The following is a 23948-nucleotide window of genomic DNA, read 5'->3' on the forward strand; positions in this document are numbered from 1 at the left end:
TATAACAATTGTAAATATATATGCACCCAACATAGGACCACCTAAATATTTAAAGCAAATATTAATAGACATAAAGGGAGAAATTGAGAGTAATACAATAATAGTAGAGGACTTACCCCAATTACAGCAATGGACAGACCATCCAGACAGAAAATCAATAAGGAAACACTCGCCTTAAATGACACATTAACCACCAACAAAACAGAAAGACAACCTATTGAATGGATTAAAATATTTGCAAATGATACAACTGATAAAGGGTTAATATCCAAAATATATAAACAGCTCATACAAATCAATGTCAAAAAAACAAACAACCAGATTAAAAAATGGGCAGAAGACCTGAATGGACATTCTCCAAAGAGGACATACAAATAGATGACCAACAGGCACATAAAAAGGTGCCAACACTGCTAATCATCAGGGAAATGCAAATCAAAACTGCAATGAGATATCATCTCACACCTGTCAAAATGGCTATCATCAGAAAGACCACAAATAGGGCAGTTCCCTGGTGGTCTAGTGATTAGGATTCAGCGCTTTTACTGCTGTGATCCAGGTTCAATCCCTGGTTGGGGAGCTGAGATCCACAAGTTGCACAAAGTAGCCAAAAATAAAAAATAAAAAAGACCACAAATAACAAAAGTTGGCAAGGATGTGGAGAAAAGGGAACCTTTGTATCCTAATGGCAGGAATGTAAATTGGTACAGCCACTGTGGAAAACAGTATGGAGGTCCTCAAAAAACTAAAAACAGAACTATCATATGACCCAGCAATTCTACTCTTGGGTATATATCCAAAGAAAATGAAAACACTAATTCGAAAAGATATATGCAACCCAATGTTCAGAGCAGCATTATTTACAATAGCCATGATATGGAAGCAACCATGTGTCCATCAACAGATGAATGGACAAAGATGTGATGTGTGTGTGTGTTATCCATCAAAAAGAATGAAATTCTGACATTTGCAGCAACAATGATGGACCTGGAGGGTATTCGGCTTAGTGAAATAAGTCAGAGAGAGAAAGACAAATACTGTATGTTATCACTTATATATGGGATTTAAAAATAAAACAAACTAATGAATATAACAGGAAATAAACAGACTCACAGATACAGAGAGCAAACCTAGTGGTTACAAGTGGGGTGAGGGAAGCGGGGAAGGGCAAGATAGGGGTAAGGAATTAAGAGGTACAAACTACTATGTATAAAAGAAATAAACTATAAGGATATATTGTATAGCACAGGCAACAGAGCCAATATTTTATAATAACTATAAATGGAGTATAATCTATAAAAATTTTGAATCACTATGTTGTATATCTAAAACTAAGATAATACCGCAAATCAACTATACTTCAATTAAAAAAAAAAGCCAAGACTCCATCCTAGACCCACTAAATAAAGATTTCCCCTGGTCTAGATGATGCTTTAACTTCAGCTTCCCTCCCTGATGTTACACCCTACAGCAAAGCTTATCTGAGCAACAGTTCTGATGTCATGATGTTTATTTCTTAAAAAAACCCTCTGTCCTCCACTCTACTTCAAATTTCACCAGTCATTCACAGTGGTAACTCAGCACAAAGTAGCAACATCAAGTGGCAAATACTGGGCAAATTAAAATAGACCAGGGTTTGTACTTGAGCAATGTCACTGCTGAAAAAAATTATTTAATATGAGCCTAATTCTGCCTACTTTATGGTACAAAATGTGGGCACTAAAAAAGAAAATGCATGTGAAGCACAGGGCACAGTGCTTGGCATTGTGGGAAATAAATGTTCTCATCCACACACACACACCACACACAAACACATGCCTTCCCCTCGCCAACACTTCTGCCTGAGGGGCCCTGGTTTATTTTCCCCATTCTAACCAAACTTGCTTTTGGTAAAGTTCTGGAAGGCTCATGAGTCCCCACCTCTAGGCCTTTGCTTGGGCCACTTACTGCTGTTTTGGAAGTGAGCTAGAAGGACACGTGTGTTTCCCTCTATGCTGCACAAACATGATCTTCAGAACAACTGCTTCTCATACTAACCCTACTGGGTTTCCTCTCAATGACTCACAAAAAGCTGTTTATAAATGTTATTGTTGTTAATTCCTAAACCTCTCACCTCTCTCCTAATCATTTTTACATTCCTTGAGGATAGGGACTATCCTTTCCCTTCATTTGTAAGTCCCCACAAGGATCCAGATACAGTTTTCTGCTGTGACAGTTCAATTGTAGTATCTTTCAGCAAGAGTAAAACCAAAGCATATCTTCTGGGGTTGGGGGGCGGATAGCTGAGAAACAGCATGTTCATGGTGGCACCTGTTTTTAGCCTGATACTCAAGAATCACAGTACTGTTTTTTTTTAATGTGGCAAAATACACATGACCATGTTAACCATGTTTAAGTGTACAGTTCAGTGACGTTAAAGTCCATTCACAATGCTGTGAACCATCCAGGCACAGAATTCTTTCCATCTTGCAAAACTGGAACTCTGAACCTATTAAACCATAACCCCTCACAGCCCTTCCTCCGGGCCATGGTAACCACCATTCTACTTTCTATGAATTTGACGACTCCAGGGACCTCATGTAAATGAAATCACACGGTACTTGTTCTTTTGCGACTGGCTTATTTCACAGCATAATGTCCTCAAGGTTCATCCAAGTTGCAGCATGTGTCAGAATTTCCTTCCCTTTTAAGGCTGCATATTATTGATTTTTGAGAGGGAAAAAATAACTCTACATGCCTATTTTAACAGATTGCTTTATTTATTAATATGTCACTCTAAACATTACATAAATACAACCTATATAACTAGAGTATCAAACCTGGTTCCAGTAAGAAGTTCAAGAGTACATTTTAGGGCTATTTTAAGAAATATGAATACTTTGGCTTTCATTATTATGTCAGATGAAAAGAACAATTCAAAGAATAGTTTTCATCTCCTGTTATGATTAACAACCAAACCAAGTAGAAAAATGAGAGCATATTTAAAAAAAAAAACAAAAAAACAACACAGACACTCAAGTACTTTCTAAAGGACCTTTTCCTGTTCTCTTCACTGAACACATACTCATACAAATTACTCAGTCATCTGAGAAGTGGTTCTTCACCTATTAGGAACTCAGTAAATATTTGTTGAGTGAATGACCTATCTATGGAAATGGACCTATTATGTTAATTTGTGCTTTTTTAAAGTTTTTTTTCAAGTAAGAGCAACAGTAAACATACTGAAATTCTTGTTTTGTCCAGATCACGAGCCTATAGACAGTGATTACTACAAACACTACCCATCATAGCTAATAATCAAATTAACGTAATTTACCAACCTAGTAAGAAAATTCTATCATGTTGCAGAACTAATTCTAACCTAATAATTCATTGGGCTTCGATCGCTTGCAATATGGTGAAGAAAGGGTGCTGGGACTTCTGGGTTTGTTTTTATTTCACCTATCGATGAATTTCCATCTTTGGGCCCTCACTGACAAACAAACACTTAGAAACATTGCTAAAAACAGTAGCTGCAGCATCTCTTCACCCTCTTGTTAATCTAGGGTCTGAGAATGGATTCAGTTTCTAAATTCAGATGGGGGAACCTTTCAAATAGGAAACAGTTCACTAAAGGAGCTCCCACAAATGGAAATGTGTCCGTGGGCCAGAGAGCAGAACAAGGCTTTTTCTTGACGCAACCTCAACGGACACACAAGATAAAAACTCAGGGTTGAACAGTCTTACCTCACAAAGTCACATTTCATAAGCAGACCAACCCTGTCCCCCATAATTTAGATCCTTCTTCAAAGTTAAATTGTGCTAAATACTATACCTAACACAATTGAAAGGAAAATCAAATGTGAAAGCTGGTGAAATTTCAAATAAACAAAATGTGTGATGGTATTTGGCATCAACAAAAATCAATAAAAACAAATTCTATTAAGTCTTATAAGAAACTTGGTTTTAAGAACCACTTACTTGAGTCAGACGTAGCAGATCTGATGATTCAGCAACCACAATTTAGGAAGGCAAAAGTATATTGAATATATCACTATTTTCCTCGTATATGATTAGCATTTATAGGAGAAAAGGTGACGGGACTGGATTTGGGGTTCTCAAATCTAATCTTAATAAAACAGTTAGTAGTGGAGACTCTGATTTATAAAATATTCACCTTCACTCAAATGAAGTTTTTCATTATCAACTTTTCACAGATAGTTCTACCTTACTACTCTTCATGTACTTAAGTCTTGAGAGAAACCCTAACCTAAAAATTTATCTTCACATAATTATCATTTCAATAGGTTTATATTAAGTAAAATATTATTTTGAAGTTAAAAAAGTCACCAACAATGCAAATACACAAACAAAAGCCTCAAACGATCTTAACTATTCCTTCACAGTGCGGCTACTGAACTAGCAACTAATGCAGCCCTTCAACAAGCCCCCAAGTCAGCATCTTTCATTCCTGTCTCTCACAATTCGAACCCTATCCCAACTCCTGGCGTCAAAGGGGTTGTTGATATGCAGGCCAGGAGAGGTGCCACAAAGTTCCCCTTTCCAACTTCAGAAGGTCCTCTAATCAAACACACACAAAACAAAAAACAAGTAAACCACCAGCTAAACGTTCACCCTTTTACAATGTCCCAGCCAAATGTTTACGGTCACATTTAAAATATACATATCTGAAAATAAGGATTGTTTAAAATAGGTTCAAGAAAGGCCGTACACCCTTCACGTACCCCTACACAGAGAACTATATCTCCACGTGAGCAAAACAACCTGATAGGATTTTTTTTACCCGCAGAAATACATCACCCATAGAGCACAAACGACACACCATCACCAGCCCCAGAGCACTCACACAAAACCCAGCAGTCTTGGGCTTCAGTTCTTAAAGGCTCCACATTTACTGGCTTTAGCAATGAATTCCTTTAGCAGAGGGCCATCCATTTGCCAAAATGCTGCAGTCTGCGTAACTTCTGTCAAATGATTGACGCAAAACTTAAAGCAGAATTCTTCTAAATCCTGGACACACATAACAAAAATAAAAACAAGAAGAGGCCTTTTTAAATTAACTTTGATTGAATCACTTCTCTCCAGATCCCTCACCCCAAACCTCTCGCCCTCCCCCAAGAAGAGATTTGAGGCCAGAAACCTCAAACTAGGCAAACAAGTGACCACAGGTACATGTCAGAAAAATACAAACTATGTACTCACCGCACAGTAAAAGCAATGGTTCCCCTGCTCAAGTCTGACTCTTTCACACACACACACACACACACACACACACACACACACACACACACACACACACACACACGCAGTCGGGGTGGGGGGATATCCTCACGGTTATCACATGGTCTAGTCACTCAAAGACATGATTTTAAAAAGCTGAAAGCAACTTTAGTCCGTATCATGTGTTTTACCACATTCAAGAAGTAAGAGAAAAGAATTAAGATGTGGGTCATTTGGTTCAGGGAAGAGAAGAAACAGAAAAGCGATGAAGAGAAATGGTCAACCGAAGGTGGCACACTAAAAATAAAAATTCCAGAGACCTGGAATTCACTTTCATGCTCTCCTCTATAAAAATGCCTTCATTTTTAAAGCCACAAAGAATAATATACTACAACTTCCACCACACTAGTTTCTCAGATGATCAGTCCCGAGGAGAACAGTCAGAGAGACTTGATTTTTCAGTTAGATAAATGGAAGTCACCAACTACCAACATTCAGAGGGAAAGTAACACATACAAGTGGCAAACCAGAATCATTTAAAAATCTATTTCTAGCTATGCTAAGACAGGCTTTCATCCCAGCAAAACTCTACTATAATGTTGTTTGTTCCTTCAAATGTTGGAACACATAATTATTAAATCAATTAGGTACCTGGAATGTACACAGAGATGAAGTCTAATAGCTCGATTTCTGTAACTTGGCCAGCAATACTGAAGGTCGATATTCAGGATTCTACCAAACCAGGATCTCAACAACAGTTAAACTGTAGGGTCTTGGCTTCGTGTTTCCCAGCCACCACCAAATGAGAACTTTAGGCAGGGTGGGGAAGGGCCACTTCCCCATACAGAAATACCTCTTTCAGACCCCTGCAAACAGAAAGTTCCTTATTCTAAGAGTCTCTCTGTCCCTTGCTGAAAGATGCCCCCCATCAGTCATATAACCAGTAAGAGATGAACCACATCTAATGTCTCTCAGCCAGATGCTGCCAGAGCTTTATTCTCCAGATAATTGAAAATGCATTTAAAAGGTTAGCATAATCTCTGGATCCATGTTTTTTAATAAGAGATTCCCAGTGTGCTGAATGGACAGCTCTGAGTATTACAATAAACTAAAATGTTAAACAATAGAAAACATTCTCTCTCACATTATTATTAAAGAAAAAGCCCAAAGCCTGGTATTATAACCCAATGGTTAATAAATAGCTCTAGGGACCAAATTACATTCCACAGAAAGATGAAAGTCATATTTTAATCTTAATTACCAAAAATAGAAAACTGATTTATCTACCTATAACTTAGGATGAAGGAGCCAGTCATAGCACAAAAAGTTCTTCAAACCATGTAATGTATCAGATGAGGATCTTTAAACATCAAGTTTTAATTATATAATTTTAAATTCAAAGGAGAAAGTGCACAAAATTCTGACATTGCAAAACCTTATCACCTCTATATCTGCTAATTTGGAATTAATGATCTTTGTAGTATAATGAAAAAGTGAGTTTATTCAGTTTACTAATTGTATAGATTACCTTGAGTATAAACTTTAAGAATTTTTTTTATATAGTACAGGTATAAAAATGGTGCTTCTAATTACAAATCAGTTCACATACCTATGAAAACAGTTTTATCAAACGGCTTTCCCTTCCCCTCCAATTAGTATGAGATTCCTCAGTACAGCTGATACTTGAACAGCATGGACATTAATCCAAGTATAATTTACAGCTGGCCCTGCACATTCGCAGGTTCAACCAACTGTGTGGATCATGTAGTACTGTAGTATTCACTATTGAAAAATATCCACATATAAGTGGATCTGTGCAGTTCAAACCCGTGTTAAGGGTCAAATGTATTCAACAAATGTTTAACAGTTTCAAGAATACTGAAAATAACCTAAATCTGGGTTGTTTAAATAACTAATTAAACCTCGGTTAAGGCAGAACTTAGGAAAAGGAAGCATTGCATGCACTTGAGAGAAACTAGAATTTGCACGTTTTGCATAAACCAGAGAAGAGCACAGCCAAGCAGATTCTAAACTTAGCAACCTGAGCCAACCTGCTATTGATGCTGACGTGGATTAGATAAACACTCTTCTGATAATTCTTAAATACTATAAGAACCTACATGATCTGTTCACCTCAATCTGCAAATGATCAGATCTTCAATTACCTAGAAGAAAATGCAACCCTTAGCCAGGTAATAAGTCAACTATAACAGGACTCCTGGGCTTTAAAAAAAAAAAAAAAAATTTCTAAGAAGGACAAAAAGGAGCACTGGACCAGTAGATGAAAAAAGTTCCTAAGTGTCTTCTCAAGGCTATGGAATAAGAAAGTGGGGAAGGGTGTAAAATCAAGAAGTCTAATATGGTATTCTTGCTGTTTTAGAAACCAAAGTCCATGTTTATGACATTCTGTGGTGAAATTATTATAAAGTGGTTCTGAGGCAAATCAGATGAAATAGATTTGTTGTAATTAACAAGGAAGATCAAAATAAAATATTGCTATTTTAAATTTACAAATTCATTCCCAAATCTTTAAACATTTAAATTATTCTATTCACTATATGCACACTGCACATTAGTTGTTTTTCCTTTCCATAGATTTTCTTCAGTAATATGGCAGAGCATTGATGTCTTAATATCCACACTTTTAAAATGCTGATGCAACCTTCAATGGAATTCCTATCCAGTCTTAAAATCCCAAGGCTAAAATACATGAGTGCTAAGACTTCCTGTGGAAGGCTACTTGGCCAGGGTGAGACCTCTGTGTCACAGGCCACACCTGAGACACATTCCAGACGGCACATACTGCGAACCACACCTGACTGTCCAAACTTGTTAAAATATTTAGATAACAAAACCTGAACACTTTGAGTCTCAAATTCACTTGACAGTACAGCTGAGCCTTGAATAACGCAGCTTTGAGCTGTGAGGGTCCACTTACCCAGAATATTCTTCAATAGTACATACGATAGCACTACAAGATCAGAGGTTGGTTGAATCCACGGCTGCAGATGAACTGGGATATGGAGGGTGGACTGTAAGTTATACATGTTTAACCCCTGCATTGTTCAAGGGTCAACTGTATATCAAGTACAAAATATTCCACATCAAAGTGGGCTTTGATTTTGTTTCTTAGAATGTATTTGTGTCTCACTGTATTGGAAAAAAATTTTTAGAGCTGCCTTCTCTCACTACCCAAGAAATATTTTAGTCTACCAATCACAAAAAACTTTTAATTTAACCTCCCAAGAAAAATAAATGCTGACCATCTGGCTTTAGCACAAAGTTTTCCAATACTCAGATCCCAAATCAATTTTGGAATCAGATTCCTGGCTCATATTTATTGCTTCCCACCAAAAGCAAAATTTTAAGACATAGTTGCTCAGAAAGTAGGATTTTCTGGAAAGTTCTCTACCCTGATTAAACAAAAACAAATTTCCAGGGGTGGAGTCAAGATGGCACCATGGGAAGACGCAGAGTTCACATCTCCCCACAACTAGATCAGCTGCTGGAAGCTGGTGGGGGACCCGAGGCCCAAGGAGACCAGAGGAACCCCTGAGCAACTGGGTAGGATGTAGGGGAAGTCAGGGCAGGGCGGAGAAGTGGAAGCCAGACAGGACCAGTGCCGCTGGGGGTGGCCAGGTGAGGGCGGAGGTTCTCACCTGGAGAGACCCTTGGGGTTTGGGGGATCGGGCAACCACATCGGGGGTTCTCCTGCGCGGTTGGCCAGGAGGCCTGCTGGGCTGCCCAGCAGGGTCCTCCGCCCTGTCAGGTCCCCTCCGGGCTGCCTGGGTCCTAGGGGTGTAGGAGGGAGGGAGGAGGGGTGAAGAGGTAGAGAGGCAGACGGCGGGGGGGCCTTTGAGATCTCAGGACAGGGAGGCGAGAGGGCGTTTCCCCTGCCCTCAGCCAGGAAAGCCGACTGGGCTCCTGGGCCTGTTCCTTCACTCTCTGGGGCCCCCTCCGGCGTGCAGGTCCTAGGGGCGTGGGAGGGAGGGGGATGGGGGAAGAGGAAGAGAGGCAGACAGTGGGGGTGGGAAGAGATTTCTCAAGACCAGAAGAATAGGGGAGGCGCCACTGGGTAGAATTTCCGGGCAGGTCCTCCACCTTCCAAGAGCCCCTCCAGGCCATTGGTCCTAGGGGTGTAGGAGGGAAGCAGTGGGGAAGAGGAAGAGAAGCGGTCCCTCCCTCTGGGATCAGAGGATCGGGGGAGGAGCAGAAGGCATTTCCGCTGCTCACTGGCCTGGGAAGCCTGCTGGACTCCCAGGCCTAGTCTCCAACTCTCCAGGGCCCCCTCTGAGACGCATCGCTCCTGGGGGCGTAGAAGTGTGGCAGGGGAAGAGGGAGAGAGGTAGACCGGTGGTGGGACATTCCGGGATCAGAGGACCAGGGGAGGTGCAGAGGGCCTTTCCCCTGCTCATTTATGCCCAGGGGGCCTGCTGGGTTCCGAGTCTGGTCCCTCACTCTCTGGGGCCCACTCTGGCTGCGTGGGTCCTACAGGCATGGGAGGGAGGAGAGGATAAGAGGAAGAGAGGCAGACAGTGGTGGGGGGGACCTTACAGGACCAGAGGATCAGGGGAGATGCTGCAGGAAATATCCCTACCCACTTGGCACCGGGAAGCCTGTTGTGCTCCCAGGCCTGATCTTTGGTCCTCCAAGGCCCCTCTAGGTCTCACTGGTCCTAGGGGTGTAGGAGGAAAGCAGGCGAGAAGAGGAGAGGCGGGCAGGGGAAGGGGCCCTCTGGGACTGGAGGATTGAGGGAGGCAAGGAAGGTATTTTCCCTGCCCACTAGCCCTGGGAAGCCTGCTAGGCTCACAGACCTGGTCCTTCACACTCCAGGGCCCCTTCCAGCCGCTTGGGACCTAGGCGAGTGGGGGGTGGGGGGGAGAGGAAGAGAGGCGGACAGGGACTCTCCGAGACTGGGAGATCTGGGCAAGTGCCACAAGCGCTTCCCTAGCCCAGTTGGCCCTGGGAAGCCTGCTGGGCATCACAGAGTCTGGTCTCATGCCTTCCAGTGCTCCCTCCAGCTGTGAGGGTCCTAGCGGAATAGGAGGGAGGGGGTGGGGAAGAAGAGAGGTCAAGGGGGAAGGACCCTCTGAGATCAGAGGACTGGGGGAGGTGCCTAGCATTTCTCCCACCAACTTGGGCTCAGGAAGCCTGCTGGGTACCTGGACCTGGTCCTTTGTCCCCAGGACCAGAGGCATTCCTAGGCCCCTCTGCCTCACTGGGCTTAAGCCCCATTCCCTGCAACCCCCAGGGCCTTTTCTAAGCATAGGCCCCGCCCACTGCCTAACCCCCTGCCCTTGCCTAAGCCCCACCCCCACAGCCAAGGTCTTTTCTGGCTTTTTTTTCTTTTTTCTTTCTTCCTTTTTTCTTTTTCCCACCTCCTTACTTCAACTATTACAGTTGTTTTACCTTCCAGCTGTTGCTCCATTTTAAAAAATTTTTTCTAACACATCTGTTAGTTTCCTATTCTTAGTGTATTTTTTATCTTACTATTGTTCTACTGTTCTGCTAATTTTTCCCCCCTTTCCTGCTCCACACAGCTTGTGGGATCTTGATTCATAAGCCCAGGGTCAGTCCTGAGCTCCTGAGGTTGGAGCTCTGAGTCCAAAACATTAGACTAACAGGGAACTCCAGACCCCAGAGAAATTTCAACAGAGTAAGGTCTCCCAGAGGTTCTCACCTCAGCACCAAGACCCAGCTCTACTCAACAGCCTACAAACTCCAGGGCTTGAAACCTCAGGCCAAACACTCAGTGGGACAGGAATACAATCTCACCCATCCAAAGAAGAGGAAAAAATGAGATGACAAAAAAATACGTCACAGATGAAGGAACAAGATAAAAACACACAAGACCAAATAAATGAAGAGGAAATAGGCAACCTAGCTGAAAAAGAATTCAGAGTAATGATAGTAAAGATGATCCAGAATCTCAGAAATAGAATCGAGAAAATACAAGAAATGTTTAACAAAGATCTAGAAGAACTAAAGAATAAACAATCAGATAAACAATACAATAACTGAAATGAAAAATACACTGGAAAGTATCAGTAACAGGATAACTGAGGCAGAAGAATGAATAAGTGAGATGGAAGATAGAATGGTGGAAATAAATGCCAAGGAAGAAGATAAAAAGAATGAATTGAGGACAGTTTTAGAGACCTCTAGGACAACACTAAACGCACTAACATTCGAATTATAGGGGTCCCAGAAGAAGAGAAAAAGGGTCTGAGAAAATATTCAAAGAGATTATGGTGGAAAACTTCCCTAACAGGAAAACAAATAGACTCCCAAGTCCAGAAAGCACAGAGTCCCATACAGGATCAATGCTAGAAGAAACACACCAAGACACATATTAGTCAAATTAACAAAAATTAAATTCAAAGAAAAAAATATTAAAAGCAGCAAGGGAAAAGCAAAAAATAACATACAAAGGAAACCCTATAATCAGGCTATCAGCTGATTTTTCTGCAGAAACTCTGCAGGGCAGAAGGGATTGACAGGATATAAAGTGACAAAAGAGAAAAACCTACAACCAAGATTACTCTACCCAGCAAGGATCTCATTCAGATTTGAGGGAGAAATCAAAAGCTTTATAGACAAGCAAAGCTAAGAGAATTCAGCACCACCAAACCAGCTTTACAATAAACGCTAAAGGAAATTCTCTAGGAGGGAAACACAAGAGAAGAAAAAGACCCATAAAAACAAACCCAACACAATTAAGAAAATGGTGATAGGAACATACATATTGATAGTAACATTGAATGTAAATGGATTAAATGCTCCAACCAAAAGACACAGATTGGCTGAATGGATACAAAAACAAGACCCACACATATATTGTCTACAAGAGACCCATTTCAGACCTAGGAACACATACAGACTGAAAGTGAAGGGAGGGAAAAAGATATTACATGCAAATGGAAATCAAAAGAAAGCTGGAGTAGCAATACTCAGATAAAATAGACTTTAAAATAAATACTGTTACAAGAGAGAAAGAATGACACTACACAGTGATCAAACAATCAATCCAAGAAGAAGATATAACACTTGTAAATATTTATGCACCCAACATAGGAATACCTCAATACATAAGGCAAATGTTAACAACCAAAGAAGCAGAAATCAACAGTAACACAATAATAGTAGGGGACTTTAACACCCCACTTACACCAATGGACAGATCATCCAAACAGAAAATAAACAAAGAAACACAAGCTTTAAATGACACAATAGACCACATAGATTTAATTGAAACTTATAGGATATTCCACCCAAAAGTGGCAGAATACACTTTCTTCTCAAGTGCACATGGAACATTCTCCAGGATAGATCACATCTTGGGTCACAAATCAAGCCTTGGAAAATTCAAGAAAATTGAAATCATATCAAGCATCTTTTCTGATGACAACGCTATGAGATTAGAAAATCAACTACAGGAAAAAAACTGTAAAAAACACAAATACATGGAGACTAAACAATGCACTACTAAATAACCAAATGATCACTAAAGAAATCAAGGAAGAAATTAAAAAATACATAGAAATAAATGACAATGAAAACACGATGACCCAAAACCTATGGGATGCAGCAAAAGCAGTTCTAAGAGGGAAGTTTATAGCAATTCAATCTCACCTCAAGAAACAAGAAAAACCTCAAGTAAACAATCTAGCCATACACCTGAAACAACCAGAGAAAGAAGAACAAAGAAAACCTAAAATCAGTAGAAGGAAAGAAATCATAAAGATCAGAGCAGAAATAAATGAAATAGAAACGAAGAAAATAATAGCAAAGATCAATAAAACTAAAAGTTGGTTCTTTGAGAAGATAAACAAAATTGATAAACCTTTAGCCAGACTCATCAAGAAAAAAAGGGAGAGGACACAAATCAATAAAATTAGAAATGAAAAAAGAGAAATCACAACTGACACCGCAGAAATACAAAGACTTATAAGAGACTACTATAAACAACTATATGCCAATAAAATGGACAACCTTGAAGAAAGGGACAAATTCTTGGAAAGGTACAATATTTCAAGACTGAATCAGGAAGAATTAGAAAATATAAACAGACCTATCACAAGTAATGAAACTGACACTAACAATCAATCTTTCAACAAACAAAAGTCCAGGACCAGATGGCTTCACAGGTGAATTTTATCAAACATTTAGAGAAGAGCTAACACTTATTCTTCTCAAACTTTTCCAAATAATTGCAGAGGGAGGAACACTCCCAAATTCGTTCTGCGAGGCCATCAACACCCTGATACCAAAACCAGACTACAAAAAAGATACTACAAAAAAAAAAATTACAGACCAATATCACTGATGAACATAGATGCAAAAATCCTCAACAAAATACTAGCAAACAGAATCCAACAACACATTAAAAGGATCATACACCATGATCGAGTGGGGTTTATCCCTGGAATACAAGGATTCTTCAATATATGCAAATCAATCAATGTGAAACACCATATTAACAAATTGAAGGATAAAAACCACATGATTATCTCAATAGATGCAGAAAAAGCTTTCAGCAAAATTCAACACTCATTTATGACAAAAACTCTCCAGAAAATGGGCATAGAGGGAACCTACCTCAATATAATAAAGGCCATATGTGATAAACCCACAGCAAACATTATTCTCAATGGTGAAAAACTGAAAGCATTTCCGCTAAGGTCAGGAAAAAGACAAGGATGTCCACTCTCGCCACTCTTATTCTACATAGTTTTGGAAGTCCTAGCCACGACAATCAGAGAACAAAAAGAAATAAAAGGGATACAAATTGGAAAAGAAGAAGTAAAACTGTCACTGTCTGCAGATGATGTGATACTATGCACAGAAAATCCTAAAGATGCCACCAGAAAACTATTAGAACTAATCAATGAATTTGGAAAAGTTGCAGAATACAAAATTAATGCACAGAAATCTCTTGCATTCCTATATACTAACAATGAAAAATCAGAAAGAGAAATTAAGGAAACAATCCCCTTTACCACTGCAACAAAAAGAATAAAATACTTAGGCATAAACCTACCTAAGGATACAAAAGACTTGTATTCAGAAAACTAAAAAACACTGATGAAAGAAATCAAAGATGACATGAACAGATGGAGGAATATACCATGGTCTTGGGTTGAAAGAATCAACATTGTGAAAATGACTGTACTACCCAAAGCAATCTACAGATTCAATGCAATCCCTATCAAATTACCAATGGCATTCTTCACAGAATTAGAACAAAAAATTTTATAATTTGTATGGAAACACAAAAGACCCTGAATAGCCAAAGCAATATTGAGAAAGAAAAACCGAGCCAGGGGAATCAGCGGCCCCGATTTCAGACTATACTACAAAGCTACAGTAATCAAGACAGTATGTTACTGGTAAAAAAACAGAAATATAGATCAATGGGATAGGATAGAAAGCCCAGAGATAAACCCACACACATATGGTCACCTAACCTATGACAAAGGAGGCAAGAACATGCAATGAGAAAAGACAGCCTCTTCAATAAGTGGTGCTGGGAAAACTGAATGCTAAGTGTAAAAGAATGAAACTAGAACACTACCTAACAGCATACACAAAAATAAACTCAAAATGGATTAAAGACCTAAATGTAAGACCGGACGCTATAAAACTCTTAGAGGAAAATATAGGCAGAACACTCTATGACATAAATCATAGCAAGATTCTTCTTGACCCACCTCCCAGAATAAAGGAAATAACAAAAATGAACATATGGGACCTAATGGAACTTAAAAGCTTTTGCAAAGCAAAGGGAACCATAAACAAGACAAAAAGACAACCCTCAGAATGGGAGAAAATATTTGTAAATGAAGCAACTGACAAAGGATTAATATCCAAAATACACAAGCAGTTCATGTAGCTCAATATTAAAAAAAACAAACAACCCAATCCAAAAATGGGCAGAAGACCTAAACAGACATTTCCCCAAGGAAGACATCTCCAGATGGCCAACAGACACATGAAAAGATGCTCAATATCACTAATCATTAGAGAAATGCAAATCAAAACCACAGTAAGATATCACCTCATACCAGTCAGAATGGCCATCATCAAAAAATCTAGAAACAATAAATACTGGAGAGGGTGTGGAGAAAAGGGAACCCTTCTGCAGTTGGTGGGAATGCAAATTGATACAGCCATTATGGAAAACAGTATGTACCTTCCTTAAAAAACTAAAAATAGAACTACCACATGATCCAGTAATCCCACTACTGGGCATATACCCAGAGAAAACCATAATTCAAAAAGATACATGTATCACAATGTTCATGCAGCATTATTAAAAATAGCCAGGACATGGAAGCAACCTAAATGTCCATCGACAGAGGAATGGGTAAAGAAGATGTGGCACATATATACAATGGAATATTACTCAGCCATAAAAAGGGATGAAATTGAGGTATTCATAGTGAGGTGGATGGACCTAGAGTCTGTCATACAGAGTGAAGTAAGCCAGAAAGAGAAAAACAAATACTGTAAGCTAACACATATTGATGGAATCTAGAAAAATGGTACTGATGAACCTAGTGGCAGGGTAGGAATAGAGATGCAGACGTAGAGAACGGACTTGAGGACACCGGGGGGAGGGGAAGCTGGGATGTAGTGAGGGAGTAACACTGACATATACACACTACCAAATGTAAAATAGATGGCTAGGGGGAAGCCACTACAGAGCACAGGGAGACCAGCTTGATGCTCTGTGAAGACTTAAAGGGGTGGGATAGGGAGGGTGGAAGGGAGGCTCAAGGGGGAGAGGATATGGAGATATACGTATACATGTGGCTCTTTCACTTTGTTGTACAGCAGAAACTGACACAATACTGTAAAGCAATTATACTCCAATAAAGATTTAAAAAAAAATTCCCCAACTGTTTCTTCTAATGCTCAAATAGACACTGAGAACAAAAATTTCCTGAAAAGAAACAGTATAAATAGAAGCATTTCAAAATGTTTATATTTATAATGTGATCAGAACTATTATGAGACAATGTTTTATTTGCATTTTCTCCCTTGATGTCAATACTTATTCAGGTTTGTACTAGAAGAATATTTAAGTGCTCCTTCTCCAAGTCCTCCTTTACTTTATAAAAATGTGCAGAAAGTCTGACAATGCATTTATAATGCAAGGGTTCCACAACAATTAGCTTACTTTTTAAAATCTCCACAACTACTGAGTCAACACGTTTTTGTTCTTTTTATGTAAGTACATTTGCTTCATAATTCTCTTGTTGGAAGGCGGCATGGAGGAACCACAGTAATTTTTATAGGAAACAGAAGAAACGTGAGAGGCAGCTAGTCTCCATCCTCCCAGCATTTCAACCCACAAAATGAAGGAAAAGTCATCTAGGATCCCCAAGTTCAGTGTCTGAAAATAACAGTTTTTGCGGCTGATTTCCAATCTGCCTTAGTAGCAGCTTACCATCAACTAACAGATATAGTAAGTGGGTTTTATTTTTACATTCCAGAGACTTCACTTATATACTTCCTACATTCTAAGTAGTAAGGAAATAAAATGTAAAGGTACATTAGTCAATTATATAACTCCCAACAGAATCAAAGACAATACAACCCAGAAAGAAGGCTTTTTGTCTTCTACTTCTAAATTTTCTACATTGAATGTGTAATATTTGTGGGGTGGTGAGGTGTTTTTTTTGTTTCTATATATATTTTTTTTGAAAAGCACAACTTCATATTTCAAATATTATACATTCATTTGTTCATTTAACTCAACATATATTTCTGAGTGCTAACTATATGCCCACACCTGTGACAGACTTTGGGGAAGCACATGCATTTGTCGTCTCAAATACGGGACAGCTTTTAATGTATTTACACTTGATGTCAGAAAAGTGAAAACTAGTGAAGGAAATGATCAACCGGCCTGGGTAGAATTGGAATAATTTCTGTAAACTTTCTGGGGGGTAGATTTTAGCTGAAAGTGAGAAAGAATTTTCCAGCAACCAGAGCTGAAATATTTGCCTCTGCCCAGTTGGTTCTGACTGGTTTTGGTCAGCAAGATCCTAATCCCAAGAATATGGAACTCATCAGCACTGAGGAGGAGTATGGAGAGAGACAGAAGATTCTAAAGTCAATCTCCAAATGGAGAGAAAAGCCATGGACCAATTTAAAATTATATCCCTGGGCAGAAATAAAATCTAAAGAAATAGCATTTCTAATAAAGATGCTCATGGTGACAAAGAAAGGGTAGGAAAAAACTATATTCCATTTCCTATTAGAAATGATTTACTTTGATCACCATTCCAACTGTTGAAAAAGCCACAGAGAAAATCAGCTACATCTGACCTTATCAAATATTTATAATCATAATATAACCTGAAATAAAAATAGGATATATTTTCAAAATGCAAGGCATAATGGTCCATTTCGATCCCCAAATGTGACAAAAATGAAGTCTGTTCTCCACCACATCTCCAAAGCCACAGCTGCAGATCTTTGCAGGTGTCTGGTAAATTCCCTGATACCGCGTAATCTGCTTCATCATATGACAAAATATCTATAAGAAAGACTGTGCCATTTAGGGTGTATACCTTAGCCAGACACCTTGAACTCTAAAGCTACTGCTCTTTGACTTTTATTCTCCATGAATATATATAGCCAAACGTACCAGCCTTTAGTTCACTAATTATCTTTAACGCATCCTTCACGTGGTACGATCTTCATTCAGGTCAACAAACATTTGTCATCCAGTGCCTCCCATGTGCCAGACACAAGGCACACAGATGCACAAGATACAGTTCCTGCTCAGAGGGAGCTTACAATCTGGTATCGTGGCTCTTAACTTCAAGAAAATGCACATAAACATGAAATTCCAGACTCCCAAAGCCCATTCACTCAAAGACTCTCTAGAGATCCACGAACCAATCCAGTATGAAAAGCAAACAAAAAGGAGTCCAGGGCAAGCTCTTCACCCATGAATACATGTGAGTGATAATTAGACGATGACAGGATTTCAGAGCATATACAGGTATAAATCATAGGGCAGCCTTGACTTATGACAGGTCTGGGGAGACAGCAAAGTGGGTCTTGAGAAAAATCTATTAAGCTGACCTGGAGAAATACCTGAAACTAAAATATCCTGTTTGTTAGTCCCATTAGGTGTGGCACTTTGTATCCCAACCTGCAGTACAGCTGCTGGGACTTCAGTTGGTCTCCTATCTTAGGTAAAAACATGAGTACAGAAACAACCATTTTTGAAACTGTGAACAGAGAATAAAGCCAGCCAGACTTCACTGTTTAGGCCTCAGTCAGTTCAACGATTCCCTAAGTACAAGTGAAGTTACTCATCACGCTTCTTGTCTCATACATGAAAAAGAGGGGAAATGTGCCCACAGGGAGTTAAGGGCGGTTTAGGTCTCTGATGGTTGTTTTATGTTACCTCTGCATCATATCGGACAGCAGCAGAGAACAACGAAAAGGCGTTCTCCACAGTGATTCCTCGCTTGATAATGTGCTGACAAAGTTTCTTCAGTCTGTTTTCACAGTAAGACGTCGCCAAATCCAAAAGACCTGAAAGTAACGTGTGGAAGGCTTAACTGAATTTACAATAATTTCCAATAACTTACAAATATATATTTCATTTTGGTGAAGAGAGTTATGTAGATAAGTCAGGAGAAGCTTCTTAGGGAATAATACTCTGAATTTTATTAAATAAATTCTCTTTTTCAGTCCAGCCCTTCCCTACCTCCCAGACATACCTCCCCTATACTCACTTTATACAGTTTCTTCTATAGTTCAAAGGAAGGGGAAAAAATTGAATCTTCCCCCTCATTTTTGTTTCTAAAATAATATGCTAAATCCATTAGCAACTTATACTTCAGGATTAAAAAAGTAAAAGAAGACCACAGTCATAAAAAGTGTCCATAATTATTAATTATGATATTTATACTATTTTTAATTTCTTTTTTATTGAAGTATAGTTGATTTACAATGTTGTGTTAATTTCTGCTGTACAGCAAAGTGACTCAGTTATACATATATATATATATATACTTTCTTTTTTATATTTTGTTCCATTATAGCTAATCCCAGGATACTGAATATAGTCCCCTGTGCTACACAGTAGGACCCTGCTGTTTACCCATTCTACACATAATAGTTTGCATCTACTAACCCCAAATTCCCAGTTGCCCCCTCCCCCAAATACAGTACTATTTTTAAAGGCATTTACTTTAAGTCTTTCTTCAAAACCATGTAAAACCCAATAAACCTGAAACTTTTTACATTTCAATACTATAAGAATATGAGGAGAGGAACTTCCCTGGTGGCGCAGTGGTTAAGAATCCATCTGCCAATGCAGGGGACACAGGATCAATCCCTGGTCCGGGAAGATCCCACATGCTTCAGAGTAACTGAGCCTGTGTGCCACAACTACTGAGCCCGCATGCTGCAACTGCTGAAGCCCACGTGCCTAGAGCACATGCTCCACAAGAGAAGCCACAGCAATGAGAAGAGCAGCCCCCGCTCACAACCAGAGAAAGCCTGCACACAGCAACGAAGACCCAAGACAACCAATAAATAAATTAATTAAATATAAAAAAAAAAAGAATATGAGAAGATATATTTTTGACCCTGTGGTCTGGCCAATCCCAACATGCCTGGTACCTATAGCATCTTCAGGCGGCAGATCCACTGTATCTGTGTAGAGGTACTGGAGAAAGGCACGGTACACTGGGTAGGAAAACTGGTCTATTTCTATCACCTCCTTCATGTCCTCATTCCAATAAGACTGGAACATGGATCGAAAGTGCTCACACCTAAAACAGAAAAGCAAACGTTACCTAATTAAGTTGATGAAATCAAGGATAAATATTACAGGTATGCTTAACTACTATATTTGAGTAGTACATTCATTCCACGTACAAGAACCCAAACATATTCTGCAGGCAAGGACTTTCACATTCACCTTTTACAAATACTCACTTTCATTTTTTATGGCACTGCCTATTAAATAGTCAGAATTAAATGTACAGCCTAGAAGTACCTAGCACTTCAACAGCACCACTGTTTCCATTTGACAGATCCCATTCAAGTTTTTTTGCTTGCTTGTTTTGTTTAAAAGATGTTGTATAGCAGGGCATTTTAAACAGTGAAATTTAAAACAATTCAAAAATGAGTGTTTAAACTTTTGATACATATTAACATCATTTAAATGATTCGTTTTTTTGTGTCATGGAATCAGCATATTCTTAAAGCTGTTTTAAATTTTAACTGAACTATATTTAAGAGGATTTTTGTTCCATTACTTTACATGACAATTTTCCTTCTTTTCTGGCTCATCTTCAAAACGGCCACCACCCCTATTTTGTTCCTTTGCTCTGACCTGCTCTCCTCCCTCTCCTCCTAAGCCTGTTACCAATTTATTTATAAAACACATTCGCTAGCATAGTCATATATTTCAAGAAAACCTAGACAGGTCTTCTTGTATTTTATTTCATGTACAAATCCTCCTATATGAGGAACTGATTTCTGAATATCTGATTTTCTTTAAGTATAACATGCTTTATAATTTTTTAAAAATTACCTTTTCAAATCCTTTTAAAATGAGTTATAGTATAAATACAAAAATATTTTCAATATCCATTCAAAATACTAAAAGAATAGCTCCACTTACAAAGTAACATACTTCATCTGGGAAGTAAAAAGATATAGTTGTCTAAGCAAAAACTAACAGATGAAATCAGTCAGAAAAGTATACAGGAAAGGAACAGACTGGCTGGCCACAAGTTCACAGAAACCTTTCCCGTTCACCTTTTCAACTAACACTTTGGTGCAGATACTTACTCCCTTAAAGTAATGAATGACATAGTTTTTTGGTTCCCTTAAAACATGTGATTTTGTAAATAAATGTTTAACTAAATTTTCAAAAAAGTCTTGTAAGTGGCCAGTTTAATTCTCGGTCTGCTTTTATGCGCCTCTTTCTCTGTAATGGCAGCCTCAGTGAGCCATGGTCCAGTTACTAATAAATGCAAAGTTCCCTCACACTTATACAAAGAACTCCTGCCATTTACTATATTTAAAAACATTTCTTTTATGGGGAAATAGATGTATCTCAATGCAAGAAAATCCAGTATTCCGAAGAGTCTTCTGCTTGTGGACAATGGATCTTTAAGACTAACAGCAGATACACAGACTTTTCACTGATAATCTTTTGTATTTTCTGAAATCTTAGGTGCAAATCTTTTGATCAAAATAAGGATTCACAAGCTCCTTCATTTAAAAAACAATACATCAAAAACTGGTACATGAGTGTAAAGCAAATATATTCCAATAAAGAGCTTAAGAAAAAATAAATAAATAAATAAATAAAAAGCAATACAGAAAAATACTACCACATTACACTTTTTCTAAAAGGCACATGAGTGCGTGTGCACACACACACAAAATCTTCAATAATGAGTTCACGAATACCATCTGCAAAATCATTAAGTTGTGCCATTTCTCTCTACTGGCAAGATTATCTCTTATCAGTCCCCATTTTGTGAAATAACAAAGAAATGGATACTGCACAAGAGAGTAAGGTTATTGATGACTCTGAATTCATGCAAAAATACCTGATTTTCAAAACAGCTTTATGGACATGGATATATTTCCCATCAATTCGAAACTTCAGATCAGCAGTTTCTGGACTGTCAAATTCTTTCTTCAGTGACTCTGCAACTGTTAAAAAGTCTTCATGCTCTAATAAATGAAACAGAAACAAAGAAAACAATAGCAAAAATCAATAAAACTAAAAGCTGGTTCTTTGAGAAGGTAAATAAAATTGATAAACCTCTAGCGAGACTCATCAAGAAAAAGAGGAAGAGGACTCAAATCAATAAAATCAGAAGTGAAACAGGAGAAGTTACAACAGACAGCGCAAAAATAAAAAGCACCATAAGAGACTACTACAAGCAACTATATGCCAATAAAAAGGACAACATGGATGAAATGGACAGATTCTTAGAAAGGTATAACCTTTCAAGACTGAATCAGGAAGAAATAGAAAATATGAACAGACCAATCACAAGTAATGAAATTGAAACTGTGATTATAAATCTTATGATAAACAGAAGTCCAGGACCAGACGGCTTCACAGGTGAATTTTATCAAAACATTTAGAGAAGAGCTAACACCCATCCTTCTCAAACTCTTCCAAAAAATTCCAGAGGAAGGAACACTCCCAAACTCATTCTGTGAGGCCACCATCACCCTGATACCAAAACCAAAGATATCACATAAAAAGAAAATTACAGATGAATATCACTGATGAATATAGATACAAAATTCTTCAACAAAATACTAGCAAACAGAATCCAACAACACATTAAAAGGATCATCCACCATGATCAAGTGGGGTTTATCCCTGGAATACAAGGATTCTTTAATATATGCAAATCAATCAATGTGATACACCATATTAACAAATCGAAGGATAAAAACCACATGATTATCTCAAAAGATGCAGAAAAAGCTTTTGGCAAAATTCAACACCCATTTATGATAAAAAAAAACTCTCCAGAAAATGGGCATGGAGGGAACCTACCTCAACATAATAAAGGCCATATACGACAAACCCACAGCAAACAACATTCTCAATGGTGAAAAGCTAAAAGCATTCCCTCTAAGATCAGGAACAAGACAAGGATGTCCACTCTCACCACTACTATTCAACATAGTTTTGGAAGTCCTTGCCACAGCAATCAGAGAAGAAAAAGAAATAAAAGGAATCCAAATTGGAAAAGAAGAAGTAAAACTGTCACTGTTTGCAGATGGCATGATACTAATACATAGAAAATCCTAAAGATGCCACCAGAAAACTACTTGAGCTAATCAATGAATTTGGTAAAGTTGCAGGATACAAAATTAACACACAGAAATCTCTTGCATTTCTATACAATGAAAGATCAGAAAGAGAAATTAAGGAAACAATCCCATTCACCATTGCAACAAAAAGAATAAAATACCTAGGAATAAACCTAACCAAGGAAGTAAAAGACCTGTACTCAGAGAACTATAAGAGACTAATGAAAGAAATCAAAGACGACACAAACAGCTGCAGAGATATACCATGTTCTTGGACTGGAAGATCAACATTGTGAAAATGACTATACTACTGAAAGCAATCTACAGATTCAATGCAATCCCGATCAAATTACCAATGGCATTGCTTACAGAATTAGAACAAAAAATCCTAAAATCTGTATGGAGACACAAGAGACCCCGAATAGCCAAAGCAATCTTGAGGGAAAAAACTGGAGCTGAAGGAATCAGACTCCCTATCTTCAGACTATCTACAAAGCTACAGTAATCAAGACAATATGATACTGGCACAAAAACAGAAATATAGATCAATGGAACAGGATAGAAAGCCCAGAGATAAACTATGGTCAACTAATCTATGACAAAGGAGGCAAGGATATACAATGAAGAAAAGACAGTCTCTTCAATAAGTGGTGCTGGGAAAACTGGACAGCTACATGGAAAAGAATGAAATTAGAACACTCGCTAACACCATACACAAAAATAAACTCAAAATGGATTAAAGACCTAAATGTAAGACTGGACACTAAAAAACTCCTAGAGGAAAACATAGAAAGAACACTCTTCGACATAAAAAACAGCAAGATCTTTTCTGATCCACCCTCTAGAATAACGCAAATAAAAACAAAAATAAATAAGTAGGACCTAATGAAACT

The 23948-nt window shown here is 38.5% G+C and overlaps 1 protein-coding gene across 12 annotated transcripts in view; it reads right to left on the reverse strand.

The window, feature by feature from the left end:
- Nucleotides 1-2716: 2716 nt before the first annotated feature.
- RCBTB1 (RCC1 and BTB domain containing protein 1) overlaps nucleotides 2717-23948 on the reverse strand; it is a 104554-nt gene continuing 83322 nt past the window's right edge. For all 12 annotated transcript variants that reach the window (XM_057707118.1, XM_057707116.1, XM_057707124.1 and 9 more), the window contains 4 exons: nucleotides 21825-21951; nucleotides 19876-20027; nucleotides 18650-18780; nucleotides 2717-5010 (listed from right to left, as the gene is read on the reverse strand). In XM_057707118.1, the coding sequence (XP_057563101.1) occupies nucleotides 4870-5010; nucleotides 18650-18780; nucleotides 19876-20027; nucleotides 21825-21951 (551 nt within the window). In that variant the 3' untranslated portion in view covers nucleotides 2717-4869. The remainder of the gene's footprint in view (nucleotides 5011-18649; nucleotides 18781-19875; nucleotides 20028-21824; nucleotides 21952-23948) is intronic.

This window comes from Hippopotamus amphibius, chromosome 14 (assembly GCF_030028045.1).
Source record: "Hippopotamus amphibius kiboko isolate mHipAmp2 chromosome 14, mHipAmp2.hap2, whole genome shotgun sequence".
NCBI classification, from domain to species: Eukaryota; Metazoa; Chordata; class Mammalia; order Artiodactyla; family Hippopotamidae; genus Hippopotamus; species Hippopotamus amphibius.